General features: G+C 32.7%; 1 protein-coding gene across 2 annotated transcripts in view; it reads left to right on the forward strand.

The window, feature by feature from the left end:
• The window catches only part of itpr3 (inositol 1,4,5-trisphosphate receptor, type 3), a 98,874-nt gene that overhangs the window by 20,749 nt on the left and 54,962 nt on the right, over positions 1 to 23,163 (forward strand). The window contains exons 3-14 of one of the 2 annotated variants that reach the window (NM_001313811.1): positions 5,422 to 5,836; positions 7,865 to 7,935; positions 9,495 to 9,616; positions 9,814 to 9,900; positions 14,788 to 14,946; positions 16,867 to 16,965; positions 19,339 to 19,422; positions 19,587 to 19,733; positions 20,871 to 20,966; positions 21,063 to 21,101; positions 22,256 to 22,395; positions 22,507 to 22,606. In NM_001313811.1, the coding sequence (NP_001300740.1) occupies positions 5,745 to 5,836; positions 7,865 to 7,935; positions 9,495 to 9,616; positions 9,814 to 9,900; positions 14,788 to 14,946; positions 16,867 to 16,965; positions 19,339 to 19,422; positions 19,587 to 19,733; positions 20,871 to 20,966; positions 21,063 to 21,101; positions 22,256 to 22,395; positions 22,507 to 22,606 (1,236 nt within the window). In that variant the 5' untranslated portion in view covers positions 5,422 to 5,744. Of the gene's footprint in view, positions 1 to 5,421; positions 5,837 to 7,864; positions 7,936 to 9,494; positions 9,617 to 9,813; positions 9,901 to 14,787; positions 14,947 to 16,866; positions 16,966 to 19,338; positions 19,423 to 19,586; positions 19,734 to 20,870; positions 20,967 to 21,062; positions 21,102 to 22,255; positions 22,396 to 22,506; positions 22,607 to 23,163 lie in introns of those variants that run through there. The other variant, XM_017357380.3, reaches the window with a different exon arrangement.

Raw genomic sequence — 23,163 nt, forward strand, 5'->3', positions numbered from 1 at the left:
GCAGCAGACTGGCTCATGATCCACCCAATTAGAGCACACAATAGTCTCCCAAATAAAACCAATAAATTACAATTGGTACAAAATGCTGCTGCCTGTATTATCACAACCCCCCTCCATATGTCACTTCACACCCATTCTACAACAGCTTCAATGGCCTACCATCTTTTTACAAATTAATTACAAAATTCTTATTGTCACATTTAAAGTCGTTCATAATCTCCTTGACCCAGACCTCACTAATCTCGAACGTATTGTCACACGCTTGCACTCTCAGATCTTCTTTTTCCATCCACCTCACTGTTCCCTCTTCCCTCTGTCCACCCTTTTACTACAGTATTAAGTACTTTCAGCCACTTTGCTTCCCATCTCTAGAACTCACTTTCTTCCTGATCTTCGTAAAATAAACTTTTGCCACAATTCAAATCCAAACTCAAAACACATTTGTTTTGAACAGCACACTCTTTCCTTTTTATAATTATATTTTAGGAGTTTTTAATCATTATTTTATAGAACTATACAGAGAGAGGGGAAGGATCAGCAAAGGACCTCCATCCAGGACTCAAACTCAGGTCACTGTGAGCACCTCACTGCTATATGTTGATGCACTACCACTAGGCTATTTATAACTTGTTGTTTAACTAATTGTTTACTTTGTTTTCCATTAATTTAAATGCTCTTGTGTTGATTTGTATGTATGTATGTATGTATGTACCCTGTACTGTTAAGGCTGATTTATACTTCTGAGTGCAAGCGCAAGCGTATGCTTCAGCACAGCTTTCGCGCAGTCACAAAGCCCTCACCGTGGCTGAGTGTGGGTGGGACAGAGAGCCGGGCGAACCCGGTTGAGCGAGTGTTTACAAGTTTCAAGTTGCATGAAGAAGCGCCATTCGTAGACTTTTGTTTTGTGTTTACCTTATGAATAAAGTTGTTGCATGTCCACCGGTTCCCGGGTTTAGCTACTTCTACATTGTAAGTTAACGTTCAGAAAAAACAAACACTAGCGAATAAACTCGACGCAGAGGAACACAAACAGCAAGCAGAACTATAAAGGCACAGCAACCTGCAGATCATGCGCACTCACACGATCAGACACAGAAGTATAAACCAGCCTTTGAACTTTTTCTCAATTTTACAGTTATTTATTGCAAAAACTCCCAGTAAAATACTATACATTCTTTACAGTTTATTACTGTAATATGCACTGCATTGTGTGTAATTTTAAAAACTATTACAGTAACTTTCTGCATATGAGGAATTTGCAGTGTTCTACTGTAATCAAAGTAGTCAAAGACAAGAATGAAGTTGAAGACAAAATGAAACGTTCATAAAAATTATTATTAAAATCTTGTATCGCAAAATGTACTTATAAGATTGATGAATGAAAATTACTTTTGTAGACAGTTTAAAATGGATATAATGACAATGAATAATAAAAATACTGCTGTATACTGTATCTTGTCATTTGTTTTGAATTTTTTAATTCAATAGTAAATACTAAAAGTAAAGGTTTTGTACTGCCGGTGTAAAATGTAAATAAATGGAAATGTACAAATGATCATATTGTAAAATTGAAATGTGGTAATGGGCATTTTTCCATAAAAGAAGTTGTAGTAAGGCTATTTGGCTGTAAAATGAAATTGCGGTATAGGGCCCTGCTGCTGTGAAACATATTTACAGGTAAGTTACTGTAAAGGGGCAGTTGCAGTAAATTGCTGGCAGCAGTGCTGTAACAGTGCAGTAAACAACTGCAAAAATACTATAAAATATCTAACAATGTGAGATCCTGAAAAACCACAAAAAGTGAACTGTGTTTGAGCACGCTTGGCGAATAAAATTCATTCTGTTTATGATTCTATTGATGCCGACAGCCTACTCTCTCTCTCTAAGCGCAACAGCAATTTGCTGTAAAAATTGATTGTATTTTTTTACATAATTGTTTTTATGGGTTTTCACCTTTTATTGGGATAGGACAGTGGAGGTTACAGAAAGGAAAGTATTGGGAGCAGAGAGAGGGGAAGGTGCTCAATGTTGGCGCACTTAACCACTAGGCTATTGGTGCCAACATTTTTTTGTGTTTAAATAAAATGCAGTATTATTATAATTAATAGGCTCAGAGGAAGACGGCTTTAGAGAGACCAGATATTTGCATGAACAATTTCAGGAAATGTGCAATAAAGAGGTGATTCTTTATGAGAAAGATAGTGTTTTTTTTTAACCTTGAATGCATGTAAACCTATTTTATGCACCTCTAAAACAAAATAAGGAACATTTAAAATAGCATTAAACATTTAAAACAACTTTAGGTTTGCTAATAGTGTATGCAAAGTGGTTTTAATGGATCAGCAGTTTCCTGATCGATTCTAAAAAAAACTCATTTATCTATATCTTACGAGTTTCCATTTTTGTGCTAACAGTAATTACTTGAAAAGGCTTAATGAATGAAATGAAATATGCTGTTACAAAAGGAGAAAGTGAGGAAGTCATAATAAACTTCTTATCGACTTTTGAGTGGTCAACCAGCAATGCAAATTCACCCACAATTGCATCCCATCTTTCCTGATTTGAATGTAAATTTGCCTGGACATCCATTTTGAATACGTGGAAACTCAGCTGGATGTTCAGAGCAAGTGTGCTGTTGTGATTTTACATGTTGCAGGTTACTCTTTTTTTAGTGAAGAATCATTTCATACCAACTAAACCTACTGTGGCCTTGCTTTCAAGCCTGAATGGAAAGATTGATTGCACCTTTCTCAACTGTGAGTCTGAGGGCTCTCAGCATAAACCACAACACATCGAAGTAACACAACACATAAGCTTTTGTTGCTGTAGAAGTTGCCTTTACTGTACACAGTAACTACCTGTACTATTAAAGTGCAAAAATATATGCCATTGCCAAAGAGCATTATGTATTGAAAATATTGGTGACTTTTCCAATAAGATTGTATTAGTTAATGTTAGTTATTGCATTTACTAACATGAACAAACAATAAACAATACATTTACAGTATTTGTTCATGTAAGTTAAGGTTAGTTAATGAAGTTCATTACTAATTCATGTTAACTCACAGTGAATTAATGTTAACAAGCATTACTGGATGTTAGTAATGGATTAGTTATTATGTAAATAGATATTATACTTGCAGATGACATTTCCTATAAAAAAAACTACAATTGAATCAACTGAAACTGAACTGACTGATAAAAACAATTACACAATTAGATTGTGGGCCTTTAAACTAAATATTGTCCTGTTGAATATCATGTTTTGGCTTATGAACTGAAACATGAAATTTACTCATATTTTATAAAATGAGAGGCTGTGTGGTTGTGTTTTTATAGAGGCCCGTGCAGAGACCGTCCAAAGGGCATGTGCAGGATAAATTTTTAGAAGGGGGGGTTGGGGGGAGCGGTGTTGTCGCGCGCGTTCTGATCAGCTGTGTTGTCGCGCGCCTACTGAAGGGCGGGACCAAGGGTGTGTTGCGTCGCGGGGGCACTTTTGATCATTTTGGAAGGGCACTTTCTATCCAAGACTAAAAAGGGCATGTGCACTGCACAGGTTGAGCCCTATGTGTGCACGTGCCTGGGCCTATGTAGCCTCCTCATATAAACATTCTTAGACTATTCCTGGTTTTATCCCAAAAAATGTTTTTGATTTGTTTTGTTTTTTGTAAGACTTGCTTACAGACAGAGATTGCTTTAATTTATTCATTCATTTTGTTCGGCTTAGTCTCAATTATAAAGGTCGCCAGAGCGGAATAAACCACCTGCTTCGATTACACTAAATTTCTTAGACTATTCCTGGTGTTATCCCAAAAAATCATTTTGATTTGTTTTGTTTTTTTATAAGACTTGCTTACAGACAGAGATTGCTTTAATTTATTCATTCATTTTCTTCGGCTTAGTCTCAATTATAAAGGTCGCCATAGCGGAATAAACCACCTGCTTCGATTACACTAAATTTATTTTTAATTGCAGTTAATATGTTACCACATGAAAGGTAAATTACATTGCTAACCAAATGTGCATTTTAGACAATAAAACAATAATATTTCAATTAAAAATAACTTTTTTAATACAATTAAAAATGTACTTAATTTAAGTGATTCCATGCAAAATCTTAAGCATCATTAGTCTTCAGTGTTTCATGATCTTTCAAAAACCATTCTAAGTTGTTGATTTGCTGCTGTATTCTGATCAATTATTATTTATGTCCAATCATGGCGTTTCATATTCTTATAATTCATTTAAAAGTACGTTTTTATTTTCATATTTTTTTGTGGAAACAATGATAGGCCTACATATTTTGGTTCCAAAAAGCAACTTATATTAGAAATTAGTTATTTTGTAACACTATAAACCCCTTTCATGTTTTCAACACTGATAATAATCAGACATCAAGAAGCGAATTTGCCATTTTAAATTATTTTGGAAGAATCATGGGACATTTAAACGATGTTCAAAATGACAGGAATTAATTGCCTATTTAACTTTACTCACATAGAAATCCTCTTAAAGCAATATTTTGCACTATCAGGCCTACTACTTTTATTATACTTTTTGCTTGTGAAAGAAACGCAGGCTGAGCAGAAGAGACTTTTTCTGTTTTTCAGTTAAGGCACTCACTATTGGTGAACTAACTCAACTACAACATGATTCACAAGAGTTTATGTGTTAATAATGGCTACATTAAATACTTGTGGGTACATGTTATTAATTAATGTATTAATTAACATTTAAGTTTAAGCTAAATGTAACCAACATGAACTCAAGAGATGTTAATGACAGTTATGTCATGACTTTACTTGGAGGGGCACATCATCATTAACTCACCCTTAACTACTCAGTTGACTGTTAGGTTGGGGTTAGGATTAGTGTAAATTGACATGTACTTGCAATTAAGTAAATTGTACTGTAAAGTAGCACAGATATTAAGCAGACAGTCTACTGATACTCAAATTGACCATCAAAATAGTGTTTCCTTGTATATTAACAGCTTAAAGCAGTTTATTAAGCATAAACTAATGTGGCAAATAATACATTAATTAACAATCATGTACTAACAAGTAGCCGTTATTCACACATGAACTCATGTGACTAATGTTGTAGTTATATAGTTCATGATTAGCACATGCCTTAAGAATCATTAGTTCACAATAAAGTAATGTTTAGTTTACATATTAAACATCATTATTCATGTAACGTACTATTATTGTAAAGTGTTACTGTCCATGTTTCTCAACTATTGACTGGTCATTCACAGTAAGCACGACGCTCCAAAATACCTCGTAATATATGAGCCAAAGAGAAGCTGTCAGTCTCAGGGGTCTCATTGACTGTTGTGCTGTTTTTTAGCTTTTCTCGTTTTCAAGAGGCTGTTAGTCTCATCTGTATTCTTCCACGCGGTTTCCTCCTCCCCTACAGGCGTGTTTTGACTTGACAAAGTTGCGCGTGCTTCCTGGTTTGAAGCGCTGTGACCTCAGGTACGCCGCAAAACTCCAACAACGAGCCACTTCTGCTGCTCCTCGGACATCTGTGCTCCACGCTCCCAGCTGCACACCCGACCAGGGATTACACGTTTGCTGTTTTCTTCAAAATTCCCAGCTCTGCCGAGATGCATTTAAACTTTAACTGTGGCTGAAGCGCGTGCCTCCACCCGCTTTATCAGGAAGAGTTTGAGAGTAAAGTGTCCGGGCTTCTTAAGAACAAACTCAAGCAAGCACCCATCTTCGCATTGAAAGGCAAAGATGTCCGATTCGGCGTCTAGTTTTCTCCATATCGGGGATATTGTGTCCCTGTATGCAGAAGGAACTGTCAATGGTTTTATAAGCACACTGGGGTGAGTGTCTTTCTCATTGACTTTTACTGTACGTCTTCCTGCCTGTGTGCGTTTTACTGTAGTCTGTCTTCACCTCAACCCAAGAAGATACTGCACCAGATGTTTTAGCTGGATTTAAAGCTTTCGCAGTTAATATGCTGAAATCCTAGACATTGATTATTGATTAATAATTAAATGACTAAATAAATCAAGTGGCTGCATTTTGCTCTTCAGCTCGAAGGCTTTGCTCCTTTTCTGTGCTAGTTGGTTGTACAGTGGCTTACTTTTACTCTGCACTTTGATGTGTTTTGAGTGTTTTGGTTTGCAAAAAGAAAGGGAGATATGAAAACAGGTGTGCAGAAGTTGATGTGAAAAAGAAAGCTTAGATTGTAAATCATATTTTCAATCATAGAGTAAGGTATTCTGCACCCACATGTACTGTAAATGTGAATGTGGATAAAACAAATGAATATAAGCAATACAAACAGCTTTTTGTTCTTAAACCAAAATTAAATGCTCTAACTGATATTTTTATTATAAACTGTTAAGAGGTCATCAGTTTGCTGAATAAAAGAAATTACAGAAACTCATAAATCATAAATCCAGAGAGTTTTCATAGCTGTACGTTTAAGTAACATTTAAATAACATGTACAGCTGAAGTCAGTGTTGTGAGTGATCATTAGCAATAGTAATATTCCACATTTTTTGGAACTTTTTTGATATCAATAATTAATATACAGTTGAAGTCAGAATTATTCGCCCCCCTGAATTATTAGCCCCGTTTATTTCCCCCCCTAATTTCTGTTTAACGGAAAGAAGATTTTTTTTCAACAGATTTCTAAATATAATAGTTTTAGTAACTCATTTCTAATAACTGATTTATTTTATCTTTGACATGATGACCGTAAATAATAATTTACTAGATACTTTTCAAGACACTTCTATACAGCTTAAAGTGACATTTAAAGGCTTAACTAGGTTGATTTGGTTAACTAGACAGGTTAGGGTAATTAGGCAAGTTATTGTACAATGATGATTTGTTCTGTAGACTATCAGAAAAAATATAGCTTAAAGGAGCTAATAATTTTGTCCTTCAAAATGGTGTTTAAAAAACTAAAAACTGCTTTTATCCTAGCCATAATAAAACAAATAGGAATTTCTCTTGAAGAAAAAATATTATCAGACATACTGTGAAAATTTCCTTTGCTCTCTTAAACATCATTTGGAAATTATTTTAAAAAGAAACCAAAAAACCAAATGGAGGCTAATAATTCTGACTTCAACTGTATATTCTGTCCTGAACTCTTACTATATTTGATTCAGTTTAAAAAAACTTCTTGTTGACCAATGAGTGACCTGAACACTGTTTTTGTCTCATTTTTACTGCAATCAGAATGATTTTGTGAAAACACCAGACTATTTCTTCAATTAAATTCACAGCCTTGAATTTACATATACAGCACAATGAGACCTTTTAGTCATTGAATAGGAAGAAAGACTATTTAATGCTATTTTCACAGCATGAACTTTTCAGCCCAAATCTTACTGTTGTTTTAATGTCAGGAGGAAATACCACCCCTGTTTTTGGATACAGGCCAGATGCAAGAACAAAAACGATGGAGACAATCATCCTAAAAAGCACACGTTATTCAAGAACGGCACTCCGAAACAGCATTCACAGGCGTCCAGGATTTCTCCTTGGGCTATTTCAGTCATTCTGTTTGACAGGCTCATCGAGTGTCCTATTGAACTGGCCTGTCAACATATAAACACGTTTTAACCTGTTTCCTAGAAACACTCAAAAGTTGCTATTGTTAGTTGCAGGTTACACCTAGAGGTGTTATCAGGATTGATTGGCTTGATAATATACCTAGACCACCAATACATATTTTGCAGAGAATTTGTTTTATATTCTAGTAGGATGTCTGAAGTCTGCAGAAATTGACTCTCAGTCCAGGAATGAAGAACTTTTGAAATTTGTGACCCATCCTTTTTTATGACCGCTGATACAGTTTTATTGAGATGGCTCCATGTGTTTACCTTCCCAGGCTGGTGGATGACCGTTGTGTCGTGGAGCCTGCAAGTGGAGATTTAGAAAACCCTCCCAAAAAATTCAGAGGTATTTTTCAAATGACCTTGAGTCAAGCTAAATGTACTTTTTTTCTCATTGCTCACTTCATTGGAAGCTTAAAGTCTGCATAAAATCTTAGATTTCAGATGAATATTATTATGTACTATAAAACTATAATATTGTTCCAGTGTTATTTTCTCATATATTTTTTCCACATAATTGACTGTTAATTTAAGCATAATCTTTTAAGTTAATTTATTTACTTATTTGCATTATATGGAAATAAGCCATATGACAAGCGGGTAAATATGCACAAGAGTCAGATAAATTTTTTTAATGTATTATTATATTTATTAACATTTTAAAGTTTATTGAAAATATTTGAAATGATAAATGTGTAAATGTATATATATTTTTGAAACAAATATAAATGTCATAATTTGTTTAGAATGATAACCATATTTAATACAACTTTAAGGGCTTAATTTCCTCTTAAATAAAAGTTTGCATTATACTTAATACACAATGTAAGCAATTACAGTTTCAGTATGTAACATGTACACATAGACATCACCTATACAGGGCCTACAGAAAGTCATCATACCCTGTTAAGATCTATACCTTTACTCACATTACACCCTGCTTTCAAAAAACCTTCAGGATAAAGTTGTAGAAAGCCACAGGTTAGGAGAAGGCTGTAAAAATATTCCAAAGGCTGAAAAAGTTATTTGGAATGTGGTTTGATTTCAGACTGTATGACAAATAAAATTATTTTAAATGGGTATGATGATTTTCTATAGGCTGAATAACAGCAGGTTAACTATGTTTCCATGCTATAAATTTACTACAATAATGTGCCCCTTGTGAAACAATAATTATAGTGAAAAGTGCTAAATAAATAAACTTGAATTGAATCAAATTAACATGAACTGAAAATTATAATTTCAGCGTTTAATAATGCATTATACAGTTAAACGTTGTATCTGTTCATATTATTCAATGAACCTGGGAAAAGAAGAACAATGAACTATTTTTTAAATTAAACGTCAGCAAAGATAAAAAACATAACAAAATAGTTTTAATGAATGTTAGTGTGAATAAGCAAGAATTTCCCCAAATAAACTCTTCATAATGTTATAGAGGCTGGGTGTGAAAAGAAGCATGTAAATTATGTCTGGTTTAGAGTTACCTGCCTAGGTAATATTTGCTTTAGTCTTGTTGAGCAAGCTGCTATTAAAATTAGGGCTGGTTTGTTAATGCTCACCGGGTCAGCGATGCAGAAAAAGTAACCTCAAACCATAAACCCCCAAACCATCAAGATCTGATCTGCACACCATTCAAAAGTTCAATTGAAATCATATGCAAGTGAGTACAAATGCTCCCCGGTTACTTTGAATACAAGTTAAATAGTCTGGATTTTTCAATGTTATTTTTTATAATGCAGAATTTTGAGTCATTTGTGTTTCTCCGGTCTCACGAAAACATTGGTTTTGGTGTTTTTTGAAGCATAAACATGTTTTGAACTGTAGAAAGATTTACAATTATGCATTAATCAGCTAACATAAATGTTGTTTAATTTTTGTGTGTTGTTGTTTTTTTAAATGTAGACTGCCTCTTTAAGGTGTATCCCATGAACAGATATTCGGCTCAGAAACAGTTCTGGAAAGCCAAACAGGCCAAACATGAAAAGGATAAAATTGGAGACATGGTGCTTCTTCAGAAATTGCAGGCAAGTTTCAAATATTTCTATTCATTTTAGAGAATCATACTGAAAGTGTTTGTGGTTTTACTTTTATCACAGCTTTGAGCAAAGAGGAATCTGATGTATTTGATCGATGTATTCAGTTTAGGTGTTCATTGACATTTGTACCTTTGAGCTGTTTGCTGTTCTTTGTAATTGATTTGTTTATTCTTCTCCTACAAAAGCATGCAGCTAATTTGGAACAAAAGCAGAATGATGCTGAGAACAAAAAGGTCCACGGCGATGTGGTTAAATACGGCAGCGTCATTCAGGTGAGAATTTGGATGTAGTAAAATTATGCCTTTTAATTTTTTTTATTTTATAGCCCCGTTTTTCCCCATTGTTTGCAAAATATGTTTTTCCCAGACTTGGAAACATTTCTTTAAGACACATCACTGCATTTAATATTCATAAAAACAAATAAAACCAGGAGTAAAGCTCAATTAAGCAGCAGTTCGTTCAAGATAATTAGACATTCACTACTGGGTGTCCACGTAGTCTTAAAAAGTTGATAAATCAATGTAGAAAAATTTAAAGCCCTTAAAAAGTATTTAAAAAGTGCTATTTTGCAGGGTATTCAATTTTATATTCTTTTTGAATATGCAATGTATGGTTGTATGCAAACGTTTGCTTGAATTTTATCTGTGAATATCAGGATGCTGTGTAGTTTATGAAATCAATAAAATCCTGCTAGATTTGACATCATGCTGCTTTGTTTACTGCAATAATCAAGACAACACTATTATTTCTTCAGTTCTATAGGCGTCAACCTGCTGAATTAGCTTGATTTAATAGATTTTTTTTTATATTCGGTATATGAATAATGGTTTAGTTTTGGATTAGTTTCTTCCATTAATATTTAGTAAGTATATTGTCAGTTAAAATCTCACCAGTGTTTCCGGTTGAACCCTAAAGTGGTCTAAAATGTATAGAAAGAATCTTAAAAAAGGTTTTAAGAGGTTGTGAATTTCACTCTCTGATTCGTGTATATACTCTGCCCTAGTATTTAACAATATATAAAGGAGACAGAATTGACTTGCTTAATCCTTGCTTCCAGAAACAAAAGATTAAGAGCTCTCCTAGATATCTGGGGTAATCATGCATTACAGTTAAGATTCAAGGCACACCACCAATTATGGACTCTAAAAAAAATAAATAAAAAGAGTTATATGGCTGAAAAGAAAAAAAACAAGTGAAGTGTAAACATGTTTTTGTAATATGACAGTCATATCTTGAAAAGTGGGTGGTGCTTACTCCAATGAACTAATATAATTGGCTAGACATGCTGATGACATATGGTGGGTTGGTAATGTCAGTAAGAAATAAAAATCTTTCTAAATTTGTTTTAATAAACATTATATATATATATATATATATATATATATATATATATATATATATATATATATATATATATATATAGGACAAATGTTTTGTTTCAGTGTAATAGCACGCATCAGTGAATTCTGCAGTTTGTGTACAGTAGTAACTGACTAAAAGTCACAGCTGTACCCACACATTTTTTTTTATCTGAGTCAGAAAATGCAAAAAAAATGTGTTTCCTCTCTGTCAGTGACGTTAGTGACAGATAATGTGCCTACAGCAGTGCTGCACTAAAGGAAACAGGGCCTTTTCCTGATACTATAGAGCAGGGGTGCCCACACTTTTTCTTATGAAGGGCCGAAAACCAAACTTGATTGAGGCTTGTGGGCTGAAGATAAATATAGTTGCCATGTGTAATTTCCTTATTTATTTAATAATATTTTAAAATAACTAGAAAACATTGCGGTATAATAACTAACACAGTATATTTTATATTACATTTTATAATGAACTATATAACTCATTTCTAACAGAATGGGGTTACACTAATTTTGCCTTGATTTGCTCGCTGATGTCTTCTTCGTAGTCCACTATTCATCGAGTGACAGTATTTACATTTTAAAAACTCAGATTCATTCACAACATTTAATTTCAGTTTGCTTTTTTTGTAGCTCAGCAATTAAACAAACAAACAAACAAACAAACAAACAAACAAACAAACAAACAAACAAACAAACAAACAAACAAACAAACAAACAAACAAACAAAAAAGGTTTAGTCAAAATAGAAACAACGATCTTTGTTAAAGGCATTCTCCCCAACTCTCTCCTTCATTTTCACTCTCTTCTCAGATGGGATGGTGGGCCATATCAAAGGTTACAATGGGCTTTGGGCCCCACTTTGGGCATCTCTGAGAGTAGAGGATCCTGAAAAAAAAAAAAAAAAACGGCTGCTTGGTGATTCTGTAGATTACAGCCAGTAATACTGTAGAGTATAATATAATACAGTAATAGCCAACACATTTATTTGCACAAATACATATTAAACTACCCCATTATACTTTTATCATAAATATACCCCATTATACTTTATCATAAATATTACATTTAATGCTTAGTGAAATATAGCAGTTTGAATGTGAAATGATTAAAGTTTAAAAGATCAAAGTACATGACAAAATACTGTCATATTATTCTAAAATAAAGAAATCATTCTGAACTGCCGACTGAAGTCATCAGGAGATCCAGTTTTTCATTAATAGTTTTACTGTATTGAAACAGAAACATAACTCTTCAGTGCTTATTCAGAAATATGCAGCTCTACAAGTCTGCATTAAGTTGTAATCATGCAAAATGTATGATGGAAGCTTCCTTGTGCTTGAGGCTCAGAATCAAAAATTCCATCATCACCATTTTTTTACAGTCATATCTATATTATTTTCAGTCTGACCAGAGCAGACTCTCGAATCCTTGAATGATCATTTCAGAGACTGTGAGACAAGAAGTGATGTGTACTTTTATTACAAAAAAGTTTTTTTTTTATCTCGTAAATATAAAGCTATAGTAGTAGGAGACCTTCAAAACATAACTGATTAACTTTTATAACTGTAATAATAACACTGTAGTTGTCAGAAAGTGTTGTATAGTTGAAATTATCAGCTCTGCTTCCTGCCATTCAGCAAACACACTCTAGCACACCCATTCAAAATATCTGTAAAGGTCTTTTTTTCAGACAAGAAAAGGAAGTGCTTTATTTTTAGTAAGCTCAGTAGTAGGTGCAGTGTTGTGGAAAACAACAATAAACCACAACAGACCGTTGTGTTATTGTATGATAGCATTGGTTGACTTGCATTTTTGAAATGTTGACTGTAGCAAGATTTTAAAACAAATGGTGGCTATGACTAATCAATTCATTCATTTTCCTTCGGCTCAGTCACTTTATTTATCAGTGGTCGCCCCAGCGGAATTAACCGCCAACTTATCCAGCATATGTTTTACATAGCGGTTGCCCTTCTAGCTGCAACCCAGTACTGGGAACCATACACTCTCATTCACACACATAAACTAAGGCCAATTTAGTTTATTTAATTCACCTATGCTGCATGATTATGGTGGAAACCTGAGCACCTAGGGGAAACTTGCGCGAACACAAGGAGAACATGCAAACTCCATACAGAAATGGCAACTGACCCAACCAGGGATCGAACAAGCCTCCTTTCTTGCTGTGAGGCGACAGTGCTAACCACTGAGCCACCATGCTGACTAAAAATAAATAGTATGGAATACACCCTGAAATTTCAAACAGATTTTCCAGTCAAGATTTGATCAAGGGATTTTTACCATGTCCATATTGAACATACAAGACTAATTCATGGTTTTTAGGTTAAAAATGAAGACTCAAGTGTTTACTTAATTGGACTGTCTCGCTTTAAATATATGCAGAAGTCATGAAATGAACTCACTCAAAGAAGATATTCAGCAAACTTTAAAGTTTGTATCATATATTAATGTTAATAATCTACTATATATATAATCTATCTATAATGTTAATGAATCTAATTTATGTACTTATTTGTTTGTGGCTTTATTGTATTTATTTTGACTTTATCGTTTTTGCCATGAAAATAGCCGTTATTGCTGGCATAGCATTACATAAAAGATTTGATATGATAGGATATGACTTGATTATATGATATAAAATAAATGTTCAGTTAATAATTGATTCTAATAATCATAATAATAATAATAATTATGAGGTGGCGCAGTAGGTAGTGCTGTCGCCTCAGAGCAGAAAGGTCGCTGGTTCGAGCCTTAGCTGGGTCAGTTGGCGTTTCTGTGTGGAGTTTGCATGTTCTCCCTGCGTTCGCATGGGTTTCGTCCAGGTGCTCCGGTTTCCCCCACAGTCCAGGATCATGCGGTACAGGTGAACTGGGTAGGCTAAATTGTCCGTAGTGTATGAGTGTGTATGAATGTTTCCCAGAAATTGGTTGCAGCTGAAAGGGCATCCACTGCGTAAAACTTATGCTGGATAAGTTGGCGGTTCATACCGCTGTGGAGACCCCAGATTAATAGAGGGACTAAGCCAAAAATAAAATGAATGAATGAATGAATAATAATTATGATTATCTCCTCTGCCAAGTGATCCAGAGTATTAGTGACACCATGTGTGGCTTGTGGATTTACTTTCAAAGGGGAGCTATTCTGCCCCTTTTTACAAGATGTTTCAGCTTAAAATACACCACAAATAATTGTTTATAACTTTTTAAAACTTTCTCTTTTATATTGCATTTAAACTGTGTCGTTTTGGTGATGGCCGCTTTAAATGTAAATAAGAGGGCAGAGCTACTAACAACTATGTGTCAGCGTAGTGGCAGATTCAAAACAGGACTAATGTTATCTTTGTGAAAAAATGAAAGTGTCAAAAGACATGGCTATAGAGGCTACAGTGTTCATTGGTGCATTCTAAAACTCTGAAAACTTTAATGGCGGATGGCTGCTTCTCACTCAGGGCTGACTATGCTAATGAGGCAGAGATTGTCACTAATGGGTGGGTCTTTCCTCCCTCTGAAAACATGCACAAAGGGTGAATGTCAATTAAAGTGGTTTTATGAAGTGCGATTTAAAAAAAACAACAAAAAAAACAAAAACAGAATGAATAGATTTTTACCATTAGAGGCTGGCTATATTCACACACTAATGCCACACAAATATGCTTAAACCCTCTATAAAAGTGAATTTTGTGTTATTGGTCCTCTTTAAGTGTCTGAAGTGCCTGTTTTATATTTATTAAGAACACGGCAGAGATGTTGATTCTAATGAATGCCGATGTGTTTTCAGCTGCTCCACATGAAGAGTAACAAGTATTTGACAGTAAATAAGCGTCTCCCAGCACTACTGGAGAAGAATGCAATGCGCGTCACTCTGGATGGGACGGGGAATGAGGGCTCCTGGCTTTTCATTCAGCCTTTCTGGAAGCTCAGAGCCAACGGAGACAATGTAATGCAAGTGCACACACATAAACTCAATGCAAACACGCATACGCTCAACAGTCACAAATATGAGGCAAAAATTGGGAAATTAATTTGCAGAAAAATTAGGTTGAGTCTTTGGAAACTTCATGTCAGAAACATTCTGGAATTATTTTTGATGTCAAAATCACATTAATAACGAACATGTTTAGGAAAAAGTGTTTTGATGCTAGGTTTTTTGCATTGGGAAAGTATTTTCATCACAGTTACACATTTCTGATCATAACAGTGGAAATAAATAATATTATGAATTTTATAAATATTATGTAGTATATTTTTACCTCAAAATCAATGAATAAGCCAAAAAGTATGTTTTTGTAAACTACTGTATATCACAGTTCAAATAAAAGAACGATTACAATATTTTAATAATGTTATATAACTAAAATGCATTCGGTTAAGTTGTTGTTGGTTAGTATTTTTACATTGTGACATTATTTCAATCACAATTACACATTTCTGATCATAGCAGTGTAAACAAAGAAGTTTATAAATAAATATAATATAGTATTATTTTACCTCCAAATAGGTTAGAGTAGTTTTTATAAACAATATCACAGTTCAAATAAATATGTATGATAATTTATATTTAATATTAAAATAAATAATAAGTATAATGTTGTGAAATATAATTGTATTTTTTTATTTACAAAATAAAAAAATAAATGCAATAAGTTAAGTTGTTTCTGATGAATAAGATATTTTGACATTATTTACATATTAATTAGACATTTCTGATCATAACAGTGTAAATAAATAAATAGATATTTAAATTAATTGTTAAATATTATGTTAAATCTATTATAATCTATTATGTATAATTATGTATAATCTATTATTCTGGCTTAAAATCTATTATAATCATTTAGTTGAGCTCAAAGAAAAAAAAAAAGCATTATGCTTTGTAATACTGACAACTGAAAGCTGCTCAAACCCTTTTTTTATTTAATAGTAAGTATCATAGTAGCTATTTTTATTCATGCTGAATAGAATTAATTACTGTAATAATGTTTACTATAATACTTATTAATTATAATCTATGGGAAATCTTATAGAGCAGTGATATTCATATCATACCATTGAAAACAATTATTAGTAATTTAAATATTATTTAATTGTGAGAATATTGTTTTAACAGTAATATTTTAACACATTATCAAACGTAAAGGTTTCAATAACTTTTAGTCCATAATATTTTGGTAGTTATTTTCCAAGCTACTAGTTTTCAGCTTAAAGTGCAATTTAAATCCCTAACTAGGTTAATTAGATTAACTATGCAACTTATTACAACCGTGGTTTGTTCTTTAGTCAATTGGTGGAAAAAGTATTTTTATAAAATACTTCTTTTAAAATTTCATACTAAAATAAAAAAGACCTTTCCAGAAGATACATAATAAATACTATAAAAATGTCCTTGCTCTGTTAAACATAATTTAGGAAATAGTTGAAAAATGATAACTACTTTAAAGCAGGGCTAAAAATTTAGTCTTCAGCTGTATATGCAAAATGATTCTTCTTTTTTCTTTGGTTTGGATTAGTTTTGTTTTTAGTGTGCATATAAAATTGCATGCTTTTATAGTCATCACCTACAGTATGTACAAGTACATCAACATTCTTTGAAGTCATACATTTACACACCTAAATACCAACCATGGCCTATAGAAAGCACAACTACTGCATGCACAAAGCCCACGTAAACACTCAAGAGTTATAAAAAAAAGCATGCGAATCATCCTATTACACATTTAAACAGGTTTACCAAGCTAATCTGGGTTTAAATGTTTGTAGATTGCTTCTTCCTTGTGTAAACTGATAGGGATGTACATATTTGCTTTTCAGATATCTGCGGCCATGACACTCATATTGAATGGTTTGTAATCCATTGCAGGTGGTGGTTGGAGACAAAGTGATCCTGAATCCTGTGAATGCTGGACAGCCTCTCCATGCCAGCAGCTATGAGCTTCCCGATCATTCAGGGTGCAAAGAGGTTTGCGATAAGTTAACGAGTTTACATTGCATTTGTCTGTCAACATGACTGTGAAGTAGATGTGTTTACCCATGGCTTAAAGCAAGATACTGCAGATGAATAGGGACAATAGGCTAACAAAATAATAAATTATGATAAATTAATAGTCATCTTGTACCCTCACAGCTAATTAATTACATGAAAAAGTTATCAATGTCAATGAAATATGCACTAGTTTGCACACATTTCTAGCACAAAAATGTCAACATGGGATGAAATTAGGTTCAAAATTCTTCTTTTTTTATGACATATTAGAGTGTAACACTCTGTCCTAACAACATGCGACATGATATTTAAGTTACAGCCTAATTACCTAAAAACCTAATTAATGAATATTAAATCTCATTAACATTATTTAATTATATGCTGAATAACTGATGTTATCGGTTGGCCACTAATCTAGTCACAGTTCTAATGTTCCTGTGTAAACTGTTTGCTAGTCATTTATTTTTAGTCGTCTGAGGTTAACTACCTTTTTTCACTTTAAGAATGGCAATAAATGTAACTTAAAATGGTATTCAAACACATACTGGTTATATCTGACCTTGAATCAAGCACACATGTCACATAATATGGTATTCAAACTCATCCTGGTAATATTTGACACTGAATGCAGCATAAATCATGTAAAATAATGTTTATACTCATACTGGTAATATTTAATGCTGTAATAGGCACAAATATGTAAAATAGTATTCAAACTCATACTGATAATATTTGACACTGAATAAAGCAAAAATGTCATATGAAATAATATTTAAACTCATACTGGTAACATTTAACACGGAATTAGGCACAAATGTCATGTAAAATAGCATTCAAACTCATATTAGAAATATTTGACACTAAATAAAGCACAAATGTGACATTAAATAGTATTTAAACTCATACTGATAACATTCAACACTGAATTAGGCACAATTGTCATGTAAAATAGTATTTAAACTTCTACTGGTAATATTTGACACTGAATAAAGCGTAGATGTCATGTAAAATAGTATTTAAACTCATACTGATAACAGTTAACACCGAATTAGGCACAGATGTCATGTAAAATAGTATTTAAACCCGTAATAGTAATATTTGGCACATAATAAAGCACAAATGTGACATTAAATAGCATTTAAACTCATACTGATAACATTTAACACTGAATTAGGCACAATTGTCATGTAAAATAGTATTTAAACTTCTACTGGTAATATTTGACACTGAATAAAGCATAGATGTCATGTAAAATAGTATTTAAACTCGTACTGATAACAGTTAACACCGAATTAGGCACAGATGTCATGTAAAATAGTATTTAAACCCGTAATAGTAATATTTGGCACATAATAAAGCACAAATGTGACATTAAATAGCATTTAAACTCATACTGATAACATTCAACACTGAATTAGGCACAGATGTCATGTAAAATAACATTCAAACTCATAATAGTAATATTTGACACAGAATAAAACACAAATGTGACATTAAATGGTATTCAAACTTATACTGATAACATTCAACACTGAATTAGGCACAATTGTCATGTAAAATAGTATTTAAACTTCTACTGGTAATATTTGACACTGAATTAAGCATAGATGTCATGTAAAATAGTATTCAAACTCAATAGCAATATTTGATACTGAATAAAGCACAAATGTGACATTAAATAGCACTCAAACTCATACTGATTAACATTTAACACTGAATAAAATACAGATGTCATGTAAAATAGTATTTAAACTCATTTGACGCGTTTCATTGTAGTTTATAATGTTGAAATAGCTTCTTTAATACTTTGTGCATTGCTGTCATGGGTGGCTAGGACACAGTATAATATATTATATATTTTTACAGAGGGGATTTTAGAATTTTTAAAAATAATTTCTTAATTCAGAAAATACTATACAGTAAATGCCTAAAACGAAACATTTGTTTATAGTCAGACAAGTAATGTGTGAACGTCTCTCTCTGTATAAACCTTCACAATATATACATATGAATTGAACTGTATAGTTTGTTTTGTAATTGCTAATAAAATGTCAAATATGTGTCTATATTTAGAAAACCGCTTTTAAATATATGTATTATAATGGAAGTCTACAGAAAAAAATAGATAAATTGTGACAACACTCGAGTATGTTTTGTGTGCTTTCTTTACATTGAACTGAAAAAAGACTTTAGAAAATGACCAAAGCTCAAATATGTTAGGTATACAGTATATGACATATGTTTTGCTTGTGAGGTCCCACTTTAAATAGAGAGAGAGTATAAAGCTGTTTTTGTGGACATCTCCAAAAGGAGCCATGCATTTTTAAAATACAATACTGCCTCCTACAGATCAACTCTGTGAACAGCAACACCAGCTGGAAGATCAGTCTGTTTATGATGTTCAGTGACCACAAAGATGAAGTGCTGAAAGGAGTAAGTGCTAACTCCACATTTCTCACTTCATACACACAAATTCATCTTTTCCAACATGCAATGTTTGCTTAAACCATTGTCACATTTTCAAGGCTTTTTAATATTTCTTGAAGGCCAAGCCTGTTAAGTTGATATTTCATAATAAACGATTTGTTCATTCTTAGGGAGACGTGGTGAGGCTGTTTCACGCTGAACAGGAGAAGTTTCTGACCTGTGATGAGTACAAGTCTAAACTGCACGTGTTCTTGCGCACAACTCTGCGTCAGTCAGCTACTTCAGCCACCAGCTCTAATGCATTATGGGAAGTGGAGGTAAGAGCCTATATATATATATATATATATATATATATATATATATATATATATATATATGTGTGTGTGTATGTATTTAAGAGCCAAATATTTTTCTGTGGCAATGCACTAGCATTTAAATTTTATAAATTAAGATAGATTGTAAGTGTTTTTTTTTTAATTATGGTTTTCAAGCATTAAAACAACATATATTATTTTACATACATTATTATTTTATTTTTTTATTTTGTTTAATTAAAAAAAAAAACATCAAACAATTTGCAGAACACTCTCACTGAATGTTGGCCAGTATTATAATAGTTTATATTTACAAATATTATTCTTACTATTTATCTTCAAAATAATATAGAATCTATTAAAATGCCATTTATGGTTCACATTGAAGCCTTAAATTGCTAATTAATTGCTATTTTAAATCTTGACACTTTTTTTATCACTCTCTTTGAAACCACCAAGTTTTAACCATTATTTTTTCATTCATTCGTTCATTCATTCATTTTTTTTTCGGCTTAGTCCCTTTATTTATGTGGGGTCGCCACAGCGGAATAAACCGACAACTTATCCAGCTTATGTTAAAAAAAATATCTTTAAAATGATCTCAATGTTTTTTTAAGCATGAAACCTAATCACTGTCATACATTTTTGTCATAATTTACAGAAGTCTTCTACTGAATATAATAGTTTTATCTATGAAAACTACTCTAAAAATAATAGATCATTCAAAAAAGACCATTTATTCTGCACATTGTAGCTTGAAAATAACTATAAATTATCATTTTAAATCTATACGTTTCCACTAAACACCATATTTTATCCATTAGTGAGTTTTTAATAGTTACCCAAAATATAACTTTAGGATCACTTTTTATTTTATTAAGTACAATTCAGTACAAATCTGTTATGCTGAATAATCAGGCATCATTATTTCACCCTCTTTATTTTTACACAATTTATTTGAATAATTAAAATAGGTCATCCATACAGTGTTTTTGCTTTATTTGCAATTAGTTTGTTACTATGAATAAAAATGCAGCTTCTCATTTGTTACAATCATGTTTTTTTTGTGTGTGTGTGTGTGTGTGTGAAAAAGTGCTTTGGTAAAGACTTGATGGTGTATTGTCTGCTTGTTGTTTGCAGGTGGTCCACCATGATCCATGTCGAGGAGGAGCCGGACACTGGAACAGCCTCTACAGATTCAAACACCTGGCCACAGGAAACTATCTCGCTGCTGAGGTAAAACCTTCCACATTTATACAAACATAAATCTGATATAATTAATTAAATTGAATATATAAAATAACAAATTACCATTATTTATTTGCGTTTCAGGAGAACCCAGGTTACAAAGAAAACAGCAATGATATTGAGGTAGGATACATTGTTTATAGTTTAGATTATTCGTTTACAGGGGCAATGCATTATTGTAATAATGTTAATACTGTCAATGTAAATAATGTTAATAAACATTACTGTAAAATGTGTCAGAATTAGCCAAGAATGGCTATTTTTCATTTGTAGACCATTGACTTGGTTCTTCAAACAAGTTTGCGAATCAGATTAAAATATCTGGAGGAACTGATCTGAGATCGCTGCGTGTGTTCTGAAGGTCAGATTTATCGATCCACGAAATCATGATCAGCAATGCAGCAATTGGCTGACGGCACAGCAGCGTAATGACATCATCTGATTAATATTCAATTATCCATGTGAGCAAAATTACATCAAATTCATAGTAAACGTTTTGTTAATTATGATACGCAATAACTTTTCACCTTTCTTGTGAGCTGCAGGCTTTACATTTTCATGTGTCAGGAGTATTCATCATGTATTTCAATGCATATCAATGTATTTAGTTCTACATTTAGAGAAGATTTTCTTTATTATAGTAGCCTAGGCCTGCTCAAGTTTTTCTTTATCGACTTAAGGAATAACTGTATAAAATAATTTTGCATAAAAAAAGCATTTTGATAACTAACGGTGCCAATCACCGGCATATTACCAGTCAAAACATGTGCATGACTGCAAAAATTATTATCCTTTTTTTTTTTTTTTAAAGACGAATGTTGTGCATGTACGCGTTTGTATCTAAAAAATGTATACATTTTCTCTTTGTACTTTATTTCGGAGTGCAGATTGCATATGTTTTATTAATATATATATATATATAGTTTTAAAAAATTATATTTACTATTTTCTCAAGTGTATATAGCTACTGTAAGAAAACATCAGCATTTAGTACATACTTTAAGTATTATCTTTGCTTGAAATGAGCCAATCTAATCCTGTTTACATGAATAAGCCTGCTCCCGACCAGGTTTGAGCTACCAGAACTGTTGCTATGACAATAACTCTTAGATGAGTTTTGAAGAACGAAATGATCCTGGATCATGTCAAATCGTCAACATCCTAATCCAGCTAACTGAGTAATTCACCTACAAAGAACAGACCCCAAGACTTTACTTTTTATGTTGTGAAAAGTTGTTTTTTCTGTCATGAATGTCTGATTGTTTCTTTGCCTACAGGTGGACAGCAGTCGTATCAAGAGAAGCCTTGGAGAAAGGATTAAATATAAGCTAGTCGCAGTGCCTCATGGGAACGACATCGCCTCTCTGTTTGAGCTGGACCCGACAACACTGCAGAAGACTGATTCATTTGTGCCAAGGTATTACGTTGTGTGCTTTTCTCTCCCTTTCTCTCGGTTTGACTGGCTGCATTCTGTGGGAAGAAGAACTTGATTTACCCCCTGTCTGTTTATCTTTTTCACTGCCTACAGAAATTCTTATGTTCGATTTCGCCACCTGTGCACGAACACTTGGATCCAAAGCACCAACATTCCTATCGACATCGATGAAGAGCGGCCGATTCGATTAATGGTGAAAAACTTTCCAACTATAATTTCACAGTTTCAACATTTCTGTATTTTGTAAATAGGACAAATTACAACGCTAACTATATGTTTTGCCACAACTTTTGTTTAATTGTTTATTTATAAAGTTGTATGTCACATTGTATTTCTGTTTATAATATAATATTATTAAAGATTTTGCTGGTCAATAAAATAAAAAAATTAAATGTATGAAACCTATGTAATCATGACATGACATAACACATAAATATGAAGGTTTTATGCATCCTTATGACTATTGACATTAGGTGTCATTTGCTAAGTTAAGTCATTTTAAATGCAAAGGTGACATTGTTTGAGATGTCTTTGTCATGACAAGTATGATGTATTTGGTTATTTGTCATGAAAACTTGACAACACCAAAACAACACAACTTGTCATAAATCTGTCATAAACTTGATTGTTATGAGGCCATTTTAATTATCATGAATATTGTAACAATTTTATAATTTCATAACAAATTGAATTTGTCATTAAATGTAATTAAATATTAACAATGCTGTTATAAAATTAAGATTATTAAGA

Source organism: Danio rerio, chromosome 8, assembly GCF_049306965.1.
Source record: "Danio rerio strain Tuebingen ecotype United States chromosome 8, GRCz12tu, whole genome shotgun sequence".
Taxonomy (NCBI): Eukaryota; Metazoa; Chordata; class Actinopteri; order Cypriniformes; family Danionidae; genus Danio; species Danio rerio.